Genomic DNA, 20,850 nt, shown 5'->3' with positions numbered 1-20,850 from the left:
AATTTTCCAAAATGAGTCACCATTTTCAACAGGAGTGTCAATTTAGTAACTTAGTATTAGAGAAAACAAACAGCCTCTTCTTTTATTCAACAGCCCTTGAACACATATATAGTACCTAATCACTGAGGATTGGTTCCAGAACCAATCCCCTGACCCTTGAATACCAAAATTCCAGCATGATCAAGTTTATTATATAAAATGTAGTAGTATTTGCATATAGCCTACACATATTCTTCAACATGCTTAAATTCATCTCTAGATTATTTATAATACCCAATGCAATATAAATGTAAATAGTTGTTATGCTATGTCTTTTTTTTTACTGCTGCTTAAAATTATTTACAATCTTCTGTTGGATAGATTTGAGGATTCAGAACCTGCAGATACAGAGGGCCCACTGTCACATTTTTTTTTTCCTGGGGCAAAGAAACTCTTAGGAGATTATAGATTCTAAACAATAACATGGACATTTGGTAAAGCAGAGATCTAAAGTAGGTTAATAAACACTTTGCACTGCATTCTGTGCCAATCTTTCTTCACAAAAGGGCTCATTCTTTTTTCTAGAGATTTTGAGGTTTTTTTTCAATTAATTTTTAGGGCATTAATTCTATCCTTACAATGCCATATCATAAAGCCAAACTAATGTCTTCAGTCATCACCAGTTTTAAACTATACATGTAGCTTTTCAGTAGAGTCATATAGGCTCATTGGAAATGCAATGTCACTGAGCTGTCACTAGAGATAGCTATAACTTACTATTGATTTTACTTTTTAATCTTTCTTTTTTTCTGAATGCAACATTAGGTACTGGATTTTCCCTTATGTGCTTTACAGAATCATTTTTCAAAATACCCACATAGGCTGCTTTTTTGGTTGTTTAATTTCTTAAGATTCAGTTGAATTACCTACAGAAGAAGAAAAAAGTTGGAATCTTGGTGATGCAAAATTTAACGCCTTATCATATATATATTTTCACATGTGCTAAATTTTAAACTGGATATCTATTCAGTGCTGCCTTCAGCAGTTCATTTGTCTACGGTGAAAACAAAATGTCTTAAACAGCCACAGTGTACACAATACTTTGCTAGGCCATGAAAATATATAAATAATATTAGTCGGTATCTAACAATGGGAGAAGAGCTTATGCATGAAGCAATACTGAGCCCCTTAAATGCTAAAGTTTTTTGTAATATTTTAAGTTCTTTGGCAAGTGGCTATAAGAAAGGACAGAACAGGAGTCTCTTCCCATAATAGCAGTATGACCTTGGATTCATTGCTTAACGTTCCTTGAGGTTTACTTTTTTCATCTATAAAAAAAGTGTTAGCCCATTTCTAAAGTCCTATCTAGTTATATAGTGATATGGCTCTCTGGGCCTGGAATATTGCATTAGGATTTGAGCAGAGAAGAAAGGGCATTCCACATGAAAGAATAGCTTGAGTAAAGCCAAAGTCTTACACTTTTACTTGTATTTTGAGATATCTTTGTGTGATAATTTAATAAATAAATATTATTATAGTTTGTGAAATAATTTCATATCAATTGAATATGAAATCTAAAAGTAAAAGAAAACATACCCTTGTTTACTAACCTTCTTAGAACAGCAGTGTTTATTTACTTCACCTTTGTCTTTTGCTTCATCTTTTATGTACCCTCCTCTTGAATATCTGCAGGGTCAATATTGGAAGCCATCAGAACCTCCCAATCCCACCAATGAAAGATACATACTTCACCAGAATTGGGCTCGATTTTCCTATTTCTACAAGGAGCAGCCATTAGACTTGATTAAGTAAGTTTCATACATAGGATCAGACCAATTAAAACTTGATAATGTGATTTTTATTCACAATGGCATAATATTGTTTTATTTAACTACTATTTTCACCCACTACATTTCACAACTTCTTGGTTTCATATCTACACTATCAATTAGCAATTCATTTAGGAAAATGTTGTTGCTAAATTGATGAAATACAACAGAGATCGTATAGTGGTTAAGAGGTTAGACCTTAGCATTTAACTAGGCTGAATTCTCATCCAAGTTCTGCCTCTTGAAAGTTATATGAATTTGGTCAAGTTACTTAACCATTATGAAAATAGGAATAACAATATTACTACTTTTTAGCATGGTAGTTATAGTATCTATACTATCTGTAAAATGGGAATAGCGATATTACTACTTTTTAGCATAGGGACTAGCACTTAGTGTTTAGTACATATTAGTTTTTGTTTCTCCTGAAGTCCAGAAATTTGGAACATAAGACAAAGGTTGTGTATTGATGTTTGTGTGTATGCTTTCAGTGAGCTGTGACGACATTTGTTCTATGACCTCAATCCTTTAGACAGTTTCATTAGCTAAGCAAGAAGACTATGGTTGCAGGTTATTGCTTTAAAGCATAGCAATACTACAAGCATACAGGATATTAGGAGACTTCTATGATTTTATTCAATGAGCTATTAGATTAGAGATCTCTTGCTACTATAGGCAGTGTTTTTTACTTGGTGATTTATACTTGCATTGCTATGCTTACACAGCATCACAGTATCTGTTTCATGAGACTGATTTGAATGGATCCATCCAAATCAATTGAAATGTTATCTCAACAGTATGTTTAAGTGAAACTAGAGGACACATTTTGAAAAATAAATGTCAGTTAGTCAGTTTATAAACTGGGGCTTTTGATAAATCATGCTAACTCCTTCTTGAATCATTATTTTAACTGTTTTGAATAATAATCATTTAATACTTTAAGTTATGAAACTAAAATATTTATCAAAAACATTTCAAATAATTAGGAGATTAACAAAGTTTTAAGTGAAATTCTACCTTCATCAAACTCCACAAAAATAACTAGACTTGATTTGGATAATATTGATTTAGTCCTATTTTTGTTTTTATGTATAAAAAAGCAGAGAAACTTTTTTTTTTTTTTTCTGAGAGCAATGGCATCTTTCTCTTCTCTTTCATGCTAAGATTTTTCTGTATTCACTAAATAGTATATTACTGATATCCTTCTATGAATACACAAAGATCTGTCTGATACTATTTAGTGGAACACAGAATACCTTATTGTAAATTTTTCATAATTCATTTATTGGTTTTTCTATTGAAAAACATTAGGCTGCCCCAATTTTTAAATATAATTTCAACTTTTTAATTTTAGATTCGGGGGTATACATGCATGTTTTTTATGTGGATATATTGCATGATGCTAACGTTTGGGTTACAGATCCTGCCACCCGAGTAGTGAGCATAGTAACAAATAGGGAGTTTTTTAACCCACACCCCTCTCCCATACTACCTCCTCTAGTAGTCACCAGTGTATATCGTAGTCATCCTTATGTCTATGTGTATTCAATATTTAGCTCCTACTTACAAGGGGGAACATGCAACATTTGGTTTTCTGTTCTCTTATTAATTTGCTTAGGATAATGGCCTCCAGCTGCATGCATGTTGTTGCAAAGGACATAATTTTATTCTTTTTGACAGTTGTGTAGTATTCCTTGGTTTATATATACCACATTTTATTTATTTACTCCACCATTAAAGGGCACCTAGGTTGATACCATGTCTTTGCTATTGTGAATAGTGCTGCGATGGACATATGGGTGCATGCGTCTTTTTGGTAGAACAATTTATATTGCTTTGAGTATATACTCAGTAATGAGATTGTTGGGTCAAATGATAGCTCTGTTTTAAGTTCTTTGCAGAAGCTCCAAACTGTTTTCCACAGTGGCTGAATTAATTTTCATTCACATCAACAGTGTATAAATGTTCTCTTTTCTCCACAATCTCACCAGCATCTGATATTTCTTGACTTTTTAATAATAGTCATTCTGACTGGTATGAGATGGTATCTAATTGCAGTTTTGATTTGCATTTCTCTGGATTAGTGATGATGAGCATTTTTTGTATGTTTGTTGGCTGCTTGTACGTCTTTTGAGAAGTGTCTGTTCATGTCTTTTGTCAATTTTTTAATGTGGTTATTTGGATATTGCTTGTTGATTTGTTCAAGTTCCTCATAGATTCTGGATATTAGACCTTTGTTGGATGTGTAGTTTGTGAATGTTTTGTCCTATACTGTAGATTGTTTACTCTATTGATAGTTTCTTTTGTTGTGCAGAAGCTCTTCAGTTTAATTAGGTCCCACTTGTCAATTTTTTTTGTTGTTGCACTTACTTTTGGTGACTTAGCCAAAAATTATTTACCCAGGCCGATGTAGAGAAAGATATTTCTTAGGTTTTCTTCTAGGATTTTTATAGTTTGAGGTCTTACATTTAAAACTCTATTCCATCTTGAGTTATTTTTCTACATGGTGAAAGATAAGGGTCCAAGTTTTATTCTTCTGTGTATTGCTAGTCAGTTATCCCAGTACCATTTATTGAATACAGAATCCACTCCCCATTGCTTGTTTTTGCCAGCTTTGTTGAAGACCAGATGGTAGGAGGTGTGCAGCTTCATTTCCGGTTTCTCTGTTTAGTTCTATTGGTCTATGTGTCTGCTTCTCTACCAGTACCACACTATTTTGCTTACTGCAGCCTTATAGCATAGTTTGAAGCCAGGTAGTGTGATGCTTCCAGCTGTGTTCTTTTTGGTTAGGATTGCTTTGGCTATTTGGCCATTTTTATGGTTCTATGTTAATGTTAGAATAGCTTTTTCTAACTCTGTGAAAAATGTCATTGGTAGTTTGATAGGAATAACATTGAATTTGTAAATTGCTTTGGGCAGTATGGCCATTTTAATTATACTGATTCTTCTAATCCATGAGCAAGGAATGTTGTTTTGTTTATTTGTTTAATCTCTGATTTCTTTCATCAGTGTTTTGTAGTTTTCCTTGTAGAGATCTTTTACCTCCTGGATTAGCTGTATTCCTAGATATTTCATTTTTGTGGCTATTGAAAATGGAATTGTGTTCTTGATTTGACTTTTCAACTTGAACATTATTGACAGATAGAAATGCTACTCACTTTTGTTCATTGCTTTTGGGTCCTGAAACTTTACTGAAGTCTCTTATCTGTCATTTATGAAGTCTAGGAGACTTTTGGTGGAGTCTTTAGGGCTTTCTAGGTATAGAATCATTTGTCAACAAAGAGAGATAGCTTTTCTTCTTCTTTTCCTATTTGGATGCCTTTTATTTGTTTTTCTCTTGTCTGATTCCTCTGGCTAGGACTTAAGTACTATGTTGAATAGGAGTGACAACAGTGGACATCTTTGTTTTATTTCATTTCTCAAGGGGAATGATTCCAGCTTTTGCCCATTCAGTATGATGTTGGTTGTGGGTTTATCATAGATGGCTCTTATTATTTTGAGGTATGTTCATTCAATACCAAGACTATTGAGGGTCTTTTTTATCATGAATGGAAAGGGATGCTGAATTTTATCAAAAGCTTTTTCTGCATTTATTGAGATGATCATATGTTAATCGTTTTTCCTCATAATTCTATTTATGTGGTGAGTCACATTTACTTATTTGCACTTGTTGAATCAGGCTTGTATCTCAGGAATAATGCCAGTTTGATCGTGATGTATTAACTTTTTGATGTGCTCCTGGATTTGGTTTACTAGTATTTTGTTGACAACTTTTGTGTCTATATTCATCAGGGATATTGGCCTGACATTGTCTCTTTTTGGTTGTTGTGTCTCTATCAAATTTTGGTATCAGGCTGGTGCTGGTTTCGTAGAATGAGTTATAGAGCAGCTTTTCCTTTTTGAGTTTTTGGAATAGTTTCAGCAGGGTTGCTACCAGTTCTTCTTTGTATGTCTGCTGGTATTTGGGTGTGAATTCATCTGGTCTAGGGAATTTTTTGATTGGTAGATATTTAAATTAATGATTAAATTTCAAAACTTATAATGGTCTGTTCGGGTTTTTACTTTCTTCCTAGTTTAATCTTGGGAGCTTTTGTGTTTCCAGGAATTTATTCATTTCCTCAAGATTTTCTAATTTATGTGAATAGAATTTTTCATAACAGTATTGGAGGATTTTTGATTTCTATACGATTAGTTATAATATCATCATTGTCATTTCTCATTAGACTTATTTGGATCTCCTTTTTTTCTTTGTTAATATAGCTAGTGATATATCTTGTTTATTCTTTTGAGGAACCAATTCTTGGTTTCATTGATCTTGTGTATAGATTTTTATGTCTCAACTTAGTTCAATTCTTCTATAATTTTAGTTGTTTCTTCTGCTAGCTTTGGAGTTGGTTTGTTCTTATTCTCTAGTCCCTCTAGGTGGAATTTTAGATTGTTATTTTGAAGTCTTTCTTACTACTTAATTGAGGCATATTAGAGCTGTAAACTTTCCTCTTAGCACTGCGTTAACAGCATCCCAAAGATTTTGGTAAGTTGGATCTTATTTTTATTAATTTCAAAGAATTGTTTGATTTGTGCCTTAATTTGGTTTTATACTCAGGAGTTATTCAGGAGCAAGTTGTTTAATTTCCATGTATTGGTACAGATTTGAGATATGTTGGTATTGATTTCTATTTTTAAAGCACTGTGGTCTGAGTGTGTGCTTGATATGATTTTGTCTTTTTTAATTTATTGAGATTTGCTTTATGACTAAACATGTGATCTCTGAGAAGATGAGAATATATATTATGTGATTGGTTAGTGCTCTGTAGATGCCTATTAGGTCCAATTGGTCCAGTGTTGAGTTTAATCCAGAATTATTTTGCTAGTTTTCTGCATCAGTGATCTGTCTAATGCTGTCAGTGGGATGCTGAAGTCTCCCACTACTATTATGTGGCTCTCTAAGTGTTTTTATAGGTTAAGAAGGGCTTGTTTTATAAACATGGGTGCTCCATTGTTGTGTACATATATATTTAGGATAGTTAAGTCTTCTTGTTGAATTGAGCCCTTTATAGTTATGTAATGGCCTTCTTTGCCCTTCTTAATTCTTGTTGGTTTAAAGTCTGTTTCATCTGATAGAATAGAGACTCCTGTTGTTTTTGTTTTCCATTTAGATGGTAGATCTTTCTCCATCCCTTTACTTTGAACCTGTGAGTGTCATTATACATGAGACGGGTCTCTTAAAGACAGCAGACAGTTGGGTCTTGTGTTTTTATCCAGCTTGCCACTCTATGTCTTTTACATGCAGTGTTTCGACAATTTATATCCAGTGTTAGTATTAATATGTGAGATTTTGATCTTGTCATCACGTTGTTAGCTTGTTGTTTTGTGGACTTGATTGTATAGTCTCTTTATAGTGTCTCTGGACTATGTGTTTAACTGTGTTTTGTGATGGCAGGTATTGTTCTTTCATTCCATGTTTAGTACTCCTTAAGGACCTCTTGCAAGTCTTGTAGAGTGGTAAAAAGCTATCTCAGAATTTGCTTGTCTAAGAAGGATTTTATTTCTCCTTCACTTAGGAAGCTTAGTTTGTTGGGATATGAAATTCTTGGTTAGAATTTCTTTTCTTTAAGGATGCTACAAATAGGCTTCCAATATCTTCTGACTTGTAAGATTTCTGCTGACAGGTCTGCTGCTAGCCTGATGGGCTTCCATTTGTATGTAATCTGACCCTTCTCTCTAGCTGCCTTTAAATTTTTTTTGTTTGTGTTGAACTTGGTGAGTCTGATGACTGTGTGCCTTGGGGATATAGTGTCTCATTAGGGTTCTCCATCTTTCTTAAATTTGTGTATCAATTTCTGGTGGGATTGGGGACATTTTTATAGACTATATCCTCAAATATTTTTTCCAGATTGTTTACTTTCCTGTCTCAGGAATGCCAATAAATCATAAGTTTGGTCTCTTCATATAATTCTAAATTTCTTGGAGGTTTCGTTCTTTTTTTTGTTTGTTTTTTCACCTTTGTCTGGCTCAGTTGATTTGAAGAACTGGTTTTTGAGCTCTAAGATTCTTCCTCAGCTTGGTCTATTCTGATATTAATACTTCCTACCATATTATGAAATCCTTGTAGTGATTGCTTCCTTTCCAGAAGTTCAGTTTTGTTTTTTCCTAAAATGGCTATTTCATCTTTCAGCTCTCAGATTGTTTTACTGGATTTCTGGATTACTGGATTGGGTTTTAACTTTTTCTTGATTCTCACTGAGTGTCATTTCCATCTAGATTCTGAATTCTATGTCTGTCATTTCTGTCGTTACCATCTAGTTAAGAACCATTGCTGAGAAGTTCATTTGGAGATAAGGGGACACTGACTTTTTGATTTTCCAGAGTTCTTGCACTGAATCTTTTTCGCCTGAGAGGGCTGGTGTTCCATTAACTGTAGTGTAAGTTAAGTATAATCAATTGGCTTCATTACTGGGTATTTTCAGAGAGCCAAGGCTCTGTACAGGGTCTTTGTGGCAGGATTCTTGCCTTGAGTTTCACAGTTTTGTATATTGGCAGTGTTTTTGGTGTTGTAATTTGGGCTATTATCCAGTAGATGGCACTTAGGAGTAAGAGCCAGCAAATAGGCTCCGCCTTGCAGCGCTTCAGTATTTCTGCCTGTTCACAGCAGTGCTCTGTGGTGGGGTGAAAAGAGAGATGACCCTCTCTCCTTCCTGGTATGCTTCGGGATCCTGGGAGAGCCCCTTCTGATCACTGGCACTCTGTCTGTATTTCCTTTGTTACTTGCTAATTTCAGTATTACTTCTGATATGATCTGATACGATTTATAATTTGCTCTACTTATCTCTGGTGTTCAATCAATTTTTGTTTTATATCTTTCCACTCTTCTCTATTCCCTTTTTTAGTTTTTATGTTTCTGGGGTTTTCTTGTATCAGCAAATATTTATTTGAGAAGAGTTCACTCCGTTTTTAGGTTTTTATTACAGTATTATTCAATTTCATGTTATTTGGGGAGAATTATCAAACTAAATAATTTACTTCACATTTTTTGACTTTGTTTTTGTTTTACATTTTTTTGTGGATGTGGTCTACATATTTCAATTTGTTTTTAATTTATGAACAGAGTTTCTAGCACTAGAATGCCCTTCTCTGTTAGTCCATCACACATTCTCAAAATATTGTCTGTAGACACATTTTCTGCAGTGTTAAAAATGTCATTTTCATCATTGTGTGCCTGTGTTTTGACTCTGGCTCATCGCATGAGGTCAGGGGTAGCATTTTTTACTTGTGGGATCATGTTGGCACTCAAAAAGTTTTAGATTTTGGAGAATTTTGTATTTTGAATTTTCAGATGAGGAATGCTCAACCTGGTGAATGGGAGTGAGGGAGAATCTGTTTCTGTGTGTGCTGGACCTGAAGCTTCCTGTGAGTCTCAGAGCTGTGGGCACCCATCTTCCCTTGCCCTGCGAAGCCTATTTCTTTCATTTCTTTTTTTTTTTTTCCTTTTAACTAGCATTTAATTTTACAGAGTTTGACCTTATAGAACCTCAAAATAAGGTACTTACTTGTTTTCACATAACATATCTTAAACCTGTGGAATCTTTAGGTTAGCACGATTAAAGCACCTGCCATCAAAAATGCATTTTACAGTCTCTCCATGGCTGTATGTTCCAAAACTTAGCTGAGTTGAGGTATCAGAAAAGTTCCATTGTAGATGGTCAGTAATCCGGGCAAGATGTTGACAGTAACCAGGAGATCCAGAAGTAAGAAGGTTCTATATAATGTCCTCAAAGCCTGGTGAGCCTCTTAATCTAGCTCTTGGCCTTTTAATTTAGCCCTTGCCTCAGGGTTTTCAATTATGCTGTTGTAGGTTTTGTTTGTTTGTTTTTGTTTTTGTTTTTGCACACAACCAGAGCCGGCTAATTTTTGTATTTTTAGTAAGGACAGGGTTTCACCGTATTGGTCAGGCTGATTTTGAACCCCTGACCTCGTGATTCACCCACCTCGGCCTCACAAAGTGCTGGGATTACAGGTGTGAGCCACCGCGCCTGGCCATGGGTTATTTTTTTAAAGAATTGTTTTTAATTTTACAATAAAAGAAGTTAGTGGAAAAGTAGTATTTGTTTTACAAGAAATCCCATTTACAGAAAGGAATATTGTGATAAATATTGAACAAGATTGTTTCCTGAAAAGTAATTTTCTCCCTCTGTTCCCTTCCTCATTTCTGTCCCTTCTCCTTCTTTTCCTAATTCCTTACCCTCTAGTTATGACCTTGGACAAACTACTTTTTTTTTTTTTTTGCAGGTTTTCTTTTTTCTTTTTATTATTATTATTATACTTTAAGTTCTAGGGTACATGTGCATAACGTGCAGGTTTGATACATATGTATACTTGTGCCATGTTGGTGTGCTGCACCCATTCCAACTCTCCTCTCTTATTTCCTTTTTTTCTGTTTACTGCCACTCCTCCAAGGAGTACCAGTCTTCTCTTTGTATCTGATTCTTCTCAAGAAATATTGCTTTTCTCAGGCTGCCACTTCCAGTCCTGCTCTTTTCAGATTGTTTCTTATAGATTACAAATGACCAAATCCCAACATATATTCTGCATTAGGGGATTTAGTTAAACTTTTCTCTAGGCGTTATTTTAGCTGTATTTCTTTATGTTTCCCACCCTACTTTACATTTTTCCCCTATAATTTCTTAAACATCCCCACCTCTCTCCTGTGTCTTAGGTTTGTAGCAGCAGGTGTTGAAGTTGTGTTTATTTCCTTACTTACAGGTAATTTGATGATCATGATGTTCTGTGTCATGATACTGAAGGCCTGTATTGAGTTTGGATTTTTTTTCCTCTCCTTGTTGATTTCATGGGTTTTAGTAAAGGTTTTATGGGTAGACCTGATAAAAGTTAAAATATTCTTAACATAGAAAGAATTTGCCTGTAATCTCAGCACTTTGGAAGGCCAAGGCAGGCACATCAGTTTAGGTCAGGAGTTTGAGACGATCCTGGTCAACATGGTGAAACCCCGTCTCTATTTTTAAAAGTAATAATAATAATACAAAAATTACCCCAGTGTGGTGGCACACATACCTGTTAGCTACTTGGGAGGCTGAGGCAGTAGAATTGCTTGAACCCGAGAAGCAGAAGTTGCAATGAGCAGAGATCACACCACTACACTCCAGCCTAGTACAACAGAGTGAGACCCTGTTTCAAGAAGAAAAAAAGAAAAGAAAGAATTTATTCATAGATGCATAATTACAATTTACACATTTATTTTAATGAGACTTTATTAAGCATCACTACATATCAAGTAAGATACTGTGCCTACAAAGATAATCAGATTGTGGTTTCCTAACATGAATTTGTTTGCAGGAACACACACAAATGCATATTAGTTACAGCACAGTAATACTCCAAACAAAATACAGAGGGAAAAGCACCTATCTTCATGACAACCTCTAGGAAAGCTTCACAGTGTTCATTCTTGAACTATGTCTTGAAAGATAAGTAGCAGGATAGTAGGTAAAGAAGTTAGGTAAGAATATCTCAGGCAAAGAGAACACACAAGAGCACTGTGTGTTTAGTTCTTCATGTAGGAGTGTCGGCAAAGGAGATTTGAATGTTTACCAGGAACAAAATCCTGAAGAATAATGCTGAAGTAAAAAGATGAAGCTTTGAAGGAAGAAAAGGATATTGCTCAGTTTTTACTTTAGAAACATCATTTTATTGGAAACAAAAGATAATTTAGATGGATATAAGATTGAACTCAGGGAAGTAAGGAGGTTGTTAAAATTGTTCAGCAATAAATATTAGAAGTCTTTTCAAGGCATTGGCAACGGGAAGGAGAGGAGACTATGAATTAGAAAAATATTTTTATGACAGAATTCATTGGACCTAATGGATTGTTGGATACGGAGGATAAAAATAAGGAAGACAGCATGATAGGGTGTCTAGAAAGAGATACAGTTTATAGGAATCTGAGTTCCTAGATTTCACATATTTCATGTTACATCTACATCAAACATCACTTTCGTGTCCAGATATCTGGAACTGGCTTTTCTGCCTTTTGAGCACGGATAATTTTGTCACATTAGATAATAATTTTGGGGAAGATGGCAATGCCAAGATTGAAAAAAATGGGCTGATAGAGCATATAAGATTGAAGACTGATCACTGGCACATCAGGTCTATCAGCTCATTTTTTTCCTTCCAGCTTACACTTCATGTAACGTTTTTTGATATCCATATGTTGTATGTTAACGCTTAGAAATAAAATTGAAATACTGCCACATACTAAATAGCATAGACTAAATACAGTGTGGTATGGATAATGTTATTACAATGTGAGGATAATACTGAAGCTAAGTTTCTCAGATGTTTATGGATTCATTGTAAAAATAAATCACTTTAGAAATAAAGTTTGCATTTATTGATTGATTTCTCAAGATTGTATTCAATTTAATTCTATCATCATTCTTTTGATTATTTACTATGTTTTCGACTAAGTAGTACATCTTGGAAATACAAAATGAGGGCAGTCCCCTCACACAGTATCTCGCAACCAATATTACTGAATCTCTTCTACCTATCAGATGCTATATTAGATGGTGCAGTGCCACAATCAGTTGAAAGTCTAGTAAGTAAAATGGACAGGTTAAAAAAGATCATAGATTTAAATATATGGCATATTTTTCTAAAAAATAATACTCAAAAGAAGTCTCTCCCTATATTTGAGCTTTTATAGTGTCTCATATTATTAGATTTCTCTTATTTTCTTAGTTATGACCAACAAGAGAGTTTAAATTAAATATTAAATGTGATTTCAATAATGTATACATTTTAACCATATTGCAAGTCTAATAAATATCTCTTGCTTTCTGAGATCCTGAAAGATTATTTAGTGTTAATCTGTTACTGTTAGACACCCAAGTCCAAAATTTAGTAAAATAATTTGTATATTTCCACATGTAATAAATACTTGCCTGATTTCATTTAGTAAATTCTCAGCAATTTCTCTTTTTGACAGGTCTAGAGTTCTTGAGGGATTTTATTTTTTATGCTGAAGGAATAAGAATTGTGACAATCAAAAAGGAGAAAAAAGTAGTACTTTAAAACTAAGGTTGTTGAAATATCCAGTTTCCTTATGAATTATTAAAGAATGTTTAAGTCTATAGCAATAATGTTGATATTATATTTCTAATAACATTGATTCTGTAATTTTTAAAACATTAAAATAGACATGGTAAACAGTAAATTTCATAAAATATAAGTTTGTACTTTTTTCTGATTTTGATGTTATGTACTATCACAGTATTTTCTACATTTTTCAGCAAAAAACTGGGAGAAACAAAGTTCATTCACTCTAAGTATGAGTAAGCTAAGGAAGTTGTGAATGGCAGATTAACAGGGGAATATTATAGCATTGTAATTTAATTTAAAGTTTATAGTGATCTGGAAAACCAAATTAGGGAAATTAACAATGCAAAAATGTTCATCATCACTGAAAAGCATGAAAAAAGACAGGATAAGCAGAAAGATATCTGCTAATTTTAAGAGTGTTGAAATATGAAGAGTGGGAGGTTCAATAAAATTAATATTGTATATGATAAATATATTTTAAAATATCATTGTGAAAAAACATTTATAACTGTTATGTTCAGATATGTGTTCTTGTTGAGCATATATATAAATTACAATTTAATATTAAGTACTTTCATAGAATCATATAGCACGCTACTAGAACACAAAAGGTATCACATCTTTTTGCCTAGGAAACTGTGGAAAGACTCACAGATTTGATGAGCTGGGATCTATATGAACAAGGAGGAGGATTAATCAGGTTAAACAGCAACAATAACAAGAAAACCTGACTTTCTGAGGAGGAGAAAACTACTTTCTCTCATTGCTAAATGGGGTACTCGGTTAAAAACAAGATACTCGGTTGCGAGAATTAAAAGGTTGTGCCAATAAATGCTGTCACTTTTCAGTTCTTTGAAAACCAAGAGCTGAGCTCCATATTTCATAGAATTTTTGCTAAAGTAGTCATGTTTAATTCCTTGGCCTGCTACCTATGTTATAATCCTGTAAACTTCCAAGATTCAGACTTGGAGAAAGATGGAAATGTATACCTACAATGTGGTCAGAGAAATGTTTTCAGTTTTAGAAAGAGGGATAAAGCAAAAGTCCATGCAGATTTTGGATATGGTTTTGATTTGTTAAGTTCATTCCTAGAAATTACATTGTAGAATATTCTGTAGTTTATTTAAAGACCATTTAAATTATCTTTATAATACAGAGGCTTTCCAAATTATCTTATTTAAATTGTAAATTTAAATTCCATTTAATTGACTTTCTACTTATATCCGTTATCCCTTTTAATCCTTGTATCAGCCCTTTCACTATGGAATAAGTACTATCTTGTGTTAAAACATGATAATGATATGGAAACTGAAGTTTAAAGAGTTGAGTAACTTCACCAAAATTATATGTCTAGAAAGCAATGGAGCCAAAATTAGAATATATGCCTGTCTGAATAAAAAATCAAGGCTCTCTGTACTATAACACTCTTCCATATTCTGATTCTGTTTTTACTCTTTTCAACAGGAATTATTATGGAGAAAAAATTGGTATCTATTTTGTCTTTCTTGGATTTTACACAGAAATGCTATTCTTTGCAGCTGTAGTTGGCTTAGCTTGTTTTATTTATGGTTTATTATCAATGGAAGATAACACAAGCAGGTAAGTGCACCTGAGTTGCCCAGATAGAGAAAACGTCTTTATCTTGTGCCAAACGAAGCTGTTGTTATTCTTTCCCTGGTGTTTCCTTCAGAATGTTTCCTTATAGCAGCAGATAATTGATGTTTTCCAAAAACTACTCAAACATAACAGTAGCCTCTCACCTGGTGCTTTATGGAAAATCTGTTTTTAATGATGGGCTCTGAAAAGTCTACTCCTCAAAGCATGACTTGACCCACTATAGAAATTGCTGCTTGATTGCCCCCTCTATTATATGTGAGAAGTTATATAAGTAGTTGTTCTAATAAGAACAGCTTGGACTTTTACCTAAACGCCTATCACTTTTCAGTAACTTGGCTGTTCCTCTTGCAGCACTGAAATCTGTGACCCTGAGATTGGTGGTCAGATGATCATGTGCCCACTCTGCGATCAAGTGTGTGATTATTGGAGACTAAATAGTACGTGTTTGGCTTCAAAGGTATGTATACATTGTAATATCTTGAAAAGGCTTTGAATTTTCCTCCTTTTCATTACATTTAGTACTAAATTATCTTTGTGTTATTGTTATTGTTATTTTTACAGTTCTCCCATTTGTTTGATAATGAGTCAACAGTGTTCTTTGCAATATTCATGGGAATTTGGGGTGAGTAAATAGTCCCATAAAGAAACAGCTTTCTTCCTATTAATGTGTTGTTTTGTCTCCATATAACATATGACAGATGAAATATCTTACATACCAAATGTGGTTTTAGATCATTGGGTCTTTGTTAGCATTAATACAGTGATGGAGTGCATATTAGTGGCCATTGGTTCTTGGTCCACAAAGGTCTCTATTAAACATCAGCTCATTTCTCATTTCTCATAATTTTTGAAACATCAAATACATTAATTTCTCACTGTCTTTCAGTGCCGTGTTAAAAACAGGCTCAAAAAGTACTTAATTCAGGAGAGAGTAAACAAATATTTTGTGGCTGGAAGACATTGAGTCATGTATACAAACTGGAACAAGGATCAAAAACTTGAGGACTAATGAACATTTATTTCATCTAAATTGTCAAGTTATAGTTTCCACTTCCACATTCATTCATTAAAAACCTTCATATAAAGTGGAATTTCCCTTAATTTTGAAAATGCCCTGCCCAGGACTTCATATTTTCCGTTTCATTTGGAAAGTTAAAGTGTCATGAAGTTTTTCCTATCATTAGCAAGGAAAATATAAATATGTTCTGTAAGAATAACTTTGTTAGAAGAGACCTAAAGACTGGTCTAAAATATATCACAAAACTTGGAATTCGTGGGTGTAAATTAGACATTTTTCTCAATTAAAAAACACCTCTAACAAACACAAATATGTGCCATTCAAAACTGGGCAAGGGTGGCCTGGTGCGGTGGCTCACACCTATAATCCCAGCACTTTGGGAGGCCAGGTGGGCGGATCACAAGGTCAGGAGATCGAGACCATTCTGGCTAACATGGTGAAACCCCGTCTCTACTAAAAAATATCAAAAAAAATTAGCCGGGCGTGGTGGCAGGCGCCTGTAGTCCTAGCTACTCGGGAGGCTGAAGCAGGAGAATGGCGTGAACTCGAGAGGTGGAGCTGCATGCAGTGAACCCAGATCACACCACTGCACTCCAGCCTGGGGGACAAAGCAAGACTCCATCTCAAAAACAAAAAACAAAAAACAAAAAATACAAAAAAACTGGGCAAGGGCTGCATTATCCAGGCAAATAACATCAAAATTTTTAGGTATTTGTGCAAAGCAGAGGGATTTATGGATTTCTCTCATTTCTGCTTGGCTGCTGTGGTCTGAAGAGAGCACCCTAGATTCAAAGAGAACAAAGAATCTAGAAATCTTATTAATGGTTTAACAGCAACCCCAGTTTTTGTAAGTTGTTGTATATACATCTATTTATCATGAGGCTGCCAAATCCTACCTCTCCTTACTTGGAATCGAAAATGAATGATAGGTGCATGATTAAAACAAATGCATTGTGAGAATTTTCCATTGTTTCCATGGAGAGAAATTGTGCACCAACACCTGCCTTATATTACATCATAAATAGAAGAGTGGGTGTGTGTGGAGCACCCCACAGCACTATCACAGCACTATTTGCAGTTTCTTAATCACAAGTGAGACTGGTCACGTTTTTAATATTTACTGACCATTGGCTCTCCTTGATGTTTGAAGTATTTAATTTATTTTTATAATTCACAGGTACTTTTGTATAAGTACAGTAATCCTTTGTCTGCCACAGAAATTGCAAATATTTTTTTCAGTTTGTAATTTACATTTGATCTCATTCATAGTCAATGGACATTTTAATATATATTACTGGTCATAAAACTTTCCTTATGGTTTTTCTTGTTTTTGTGTTTCTTTAGAACACCTTTCCCACTCAGAGATAATGTAAGATGTTCACCTATGCTTTATTTCAGAAATTTAATGATTTCATTGTATTTATACTTTAATATAATTCAGCAACTAGTTTTTAAAGTTTCTACCCTAGAACAGGTACTATTCTAGGCAATAGGAATTTAAATATGCACATACATAGTCCTTGATTGTAAGACACATTTTTAGTGTACATGCCTCCATGATTGTCATTGTGTATAAGCCAGGTTCATCACTAGATTACTTGCTCCTTTGGTACAAACACCATGGCTTTCATCTCCATAGTTCCAGGGCTAGGCATATGGTATGTATTCAAATATATGTTGCATCAATGAATAATTTAAGTGCTAATTGTATTTCTTCTTAAAAATAAAAAAGGTCAATTCCTATTTAGGCATAAAATGTAAGGCCCAAACCAAGGGTCTCTTTAATTTCCTGAAATCCTTTTCAGGAAATATGTGAATCCTGTGATTCCTATATACTTATAATCACAAAAGTCCATAGAAATCATGGGAACAATTTTGGTTTTAGTCCATATCATTTCTCTTTCCTTACAGTACTCTTTTTGCTAGCTATTTTGTACCATCATTAATTTATCTCAAAATCCCTTCTATGTCAGCCAACTTTCTTATTTCTACTTCAGCATTAACAAACTTTGAGACAAAAAATTTTAAATGCTTAGTGTATTTAAACGTTTTAGCATTATGTATATGACATCCAATCTCTTGCATAGCCATGGTAACCAAATACTGCTTCTAAAATTAATGGTAGTTGTCCTGTTGTGGTATAAACAAACAAGCAAATATTAAAATGTTTAACAGTATCAAGTTCAGGAAACTGTTCTCCCTGCTAACAATGTATTTACTGCATGCAGCAGTAATGAAATTAATAGAGTAAAAGTTTCTGCCTCATGAAATTCACAACCAGTGTTAAATGATAGTATGAATAAGTGAATGAAATATAACCTATGGTTAAGAAAGTCACAATCTAATTGGGAAAGAATCTGAAGTCTACTTTCATAGAAGTGCATTGTAAATGCTGAGGGAGTACAGAGGAGGGCTGAATTACTTTTTGACTGGAGGAGTTATATGAGGTATCTAAAATAGCCAAACTCATGGAATCAAAGAGTGGAATTGTGGTTACCAGGGGTTGGAGGATTAGGAAATGAGCAGTTATTAATCAGTAAGCATACTTTAAAGTTTCAATTAAGCAAGATGAATAAGGTCTGTACAACATTGTGCTAATGGTCCACAATAATTAATTGTACACTTTAAAATGGTTAAGTAGTTAGTCTACAGTGTTCTTCCCACTTAATAAATGTTTAACTATTTCTTTAAAGTTTAAATAATGAGCAAAGGAAAACATAAGCCAATGTATACATGAGCAAATAAACAAAAAACCAACAGTCAGAAGATAGATATATTTGCACTGGAAAAATATATTTTGGAAGCTGAGACAGCAATTAAATGACTACAATGATAAAAATATAATTAGGATTTTAAAAAATGTATGGATATCCATAGTTCTTTACATTGTTTAAAAGGTAGTGAGTCAGAAAGTTGAATCTTTTATAGATGATAAAATCATAAGTTCATATTGGAGATGTTAGTATTCTCTTCCTAAGTATATCCCAATAGAAAGGCATGTATATGCACACCAGTAGGTTACAAGAATGTTCACAGCAACACTATGTGTAATAGCAGGTATCTGGAAACAACTCAAATGTCTGTCAGTCCAAGAATATATAACCAGAATTGCAATTTAACCATACAGTTGAATACTATGCAGCAATGAAAATAAATGAATTTTCACTGCACACAGCAACAAAGTTGAACCAAAAAAAAAAAAAAAAAAGCTTGACACGAAAAACTATCAGTTGTATACCATTTATGTAAATCCATTTGTAATGGAATATTTTTTATATTGGTGCTGATTATATGGGTATATTTATTTTGTAATTTTTTTTGAATTGTACTTTTATATTTTGTGTACTTTTCTGTAAATATATATTCTTCAATTGAAAGTTGATAATTCCAGCACTCTGGGGGGGCTGAGGTGGAAGGATCACTAGAGGCCAGAGGTTTGAGACCAGCCTGGGTGACAGAAGAGACTCAAATAAAGACATGAAAAGAAAGCTGAAGTTTTGTGTGTATACATAATATATGTATTTTAAAAGAGAGAGTAATTGTGCTGGGGATTGACTTTTATGCTTCCTAGGTATATTTCCCTAAGCCTGAGAAAGCAGTACAATGACTTAAATGATTTCCATAAAAGATAAAAGATACATGCAAAAAAAAAATTCAGTGTTAATAAAAAGCTAATTTTAAATATTACTTCAAATTATCTGAATGAAGAAATCTATTAATATGTCTGAAAATAATTCTTGCTTGGACCACTGACCAAGAAATTAATTTAAATTTTTGTATGAGTTTTTTTTTCAGTGTGTTATCGGATACACAATATTATGCCAACATTAATAGTTGATGAAGTTTTAATCAAACACAACAGTGAAACAATAGCCACCTGAAACATGTGAACCATCCTGCAACCAAAGCGATTAAAGGGAAAAGTTGAAAAAGTTTTTAACTTTTTTTTATATCTTTTTTTATATATATATTTGTTTACCTGTAGTCACCTTATTTTTGGAGTTTTGGAAACAACGACAAGCCAGACTGGAATATGAGTGGGACCTGGTGGACTTTGAAGAGGAACAGCAGCAGCTTCAGCTGAGACCAGAATTTGAAGCTATGTGTAAACACAGGAAATTGAATCCAGTGACCAAGGTAGACTAGAATACTCTGAAATGGGCAGCATATCTCAATGGACACACTGCCATAGGTTTCTTCTCATATAATCATAGTTTAATTTGCCTTTAAAGTATTCTGCAACATATAAATGACATAAACTACTTGTCTCTAATATACATACATGTATATAAATACATATATATGAATGTATATATATGAAAATTTTCAAACACTTTCAAATGTAGATAGAAATGTATAATGAACCACATGGATGAACCCATCACTCAGAATTAATCATTTTTAATTCATGGACAATCTTGTTTCATTCATACTCATACTCCTTTGTGTCACTAAATTATTTTGAAACAAATCCAAGGCATAATAACATTAAACTAAGTTCAAAAAGGAAAATAGTGTGTATGCTGTGGGTTTTGTATATAAATGTATAGACATTGAAATGATCCTAAGTGATATATAAAAATTAACATAGTATTTATATTAAGATTGAGGTCTTATGAGTGATTGTTTTATTAGATTAACTTTTCTTCACATGGCCCCTTTTAATTAATTATATTGACAATCATTGTATTGGTGTGTGGGGGAAGAAGTCTATGTATTAGAATGCTTAGCTGACAAACCAGCTGTATGTTCTTAACTGAGTTGTTTAACTTTTTGGTACCTCACTTTTTTCATGTGAAAATGGAAGTGCTTTCCTTTAAAGACCAGAATCTTGGTTACATATTTTTCGAGCCCCTATTTTTCCGTAATCTACAATCACTGTGTTTCCTGCTGCTATTTAAAAGAGAATAATATGTGTCCCAAATACACTCTCTTCAGTAGAATTCCCTCTTCTCTTCAGAAAACTATTCTTGCAATGTAACATTTAAAATTATTTTCACCATTTAGGCTTCACTAAACAATTACTGAGTTTCATTGGAAGATCACAAAAACATCTCCAAAGAGCATGAAAGCATCTCAGAAAATACATTAACAATTTGGGTGGCAGTTTGAAATTAAGAAAATATATTAAAAGATATTGACAGAATAATGACATGATGTTTATTCCTATTTCATGAGATAAAAAATAAAACAAAAGCAGTCCCATCAGCTTTGCCAAAAATTAACAGAAAAAAAAATGTATTGAATGCTTACATTTGAATCTGGTTGAAAAGCCATATGTATTGATTT

At 33.5% G+C, this 20,850-nt stretch overlaps 1 protein-coding gene and 1 long non-coding RNA gene across 8 annotated transcripts in view; one reads left to right on the top strand and one right to left on the bottom strand.

Annotated features, from left to right (window-relative positions):
• The window catches only part of LOC105487018 (anoctamin 5), a 99,945-nt gene that overhangs the window by 46,502 nt on the left and 32,593 nt on the right, over window positions 1-20,850 (top strand). For all 7 annotated transcript variants that reach the window (XM_011750285.3, XM_071074961.1, XM_011750284.2 and 4 more), the window contains 5 exons: window positions 1,672-1,787; window positions 14,391-14,525; window positions 14,895-15,000; window positions 15,105-15,165; window positions 19,547-19,698. In XM_011750285.3, the coding sequence (XP_011748587.1) occupies window positions 1,672-1,787; window positions 14,391-14,525; window positions 14,895-15,000; window positions 15,105-15,165; window positions 19,547-19,698 (570 nt within the window). The remainder of the gene's footprint in view (window positions 1-1,671; window positions 1,788-14,390; window positions 14,526-14,894; window positions 15,001-15,104; window positions 15,166-19,546; window positions 19,699-20,850) is intronic.
• LOC139357492 (uncharacterized) lies at window positions 781-10,997 on the bottom strand. The gene is made up of 3 exons (XR_011610762.1): window positions 10,878-10,997; window positions 1,590-1,665; window positions 781-905 (listed from the first exon to the last, which is right to left on the bottom strand). It is a non-coding gene; the product is annotated as an uncharacterized lncRNA (long non-coding RNA).

Source organism: Macaca nemestrina, chromosome 12 (assembly GCF_043159975.1).
Source record: "Macaca nemestrina isolate mMacNem1 chromosome 12, mMacNem.hap1, whole genome shotgun sequence".
NCBI lineage: Eukaryota > Metazoa > Chordata > Mammalia > Primates > Cercopithecidae > Macaca > Macaca nemestrina.
This window is presented reverse-complemented; position numbering and strand designations above follow the sequence as displayed.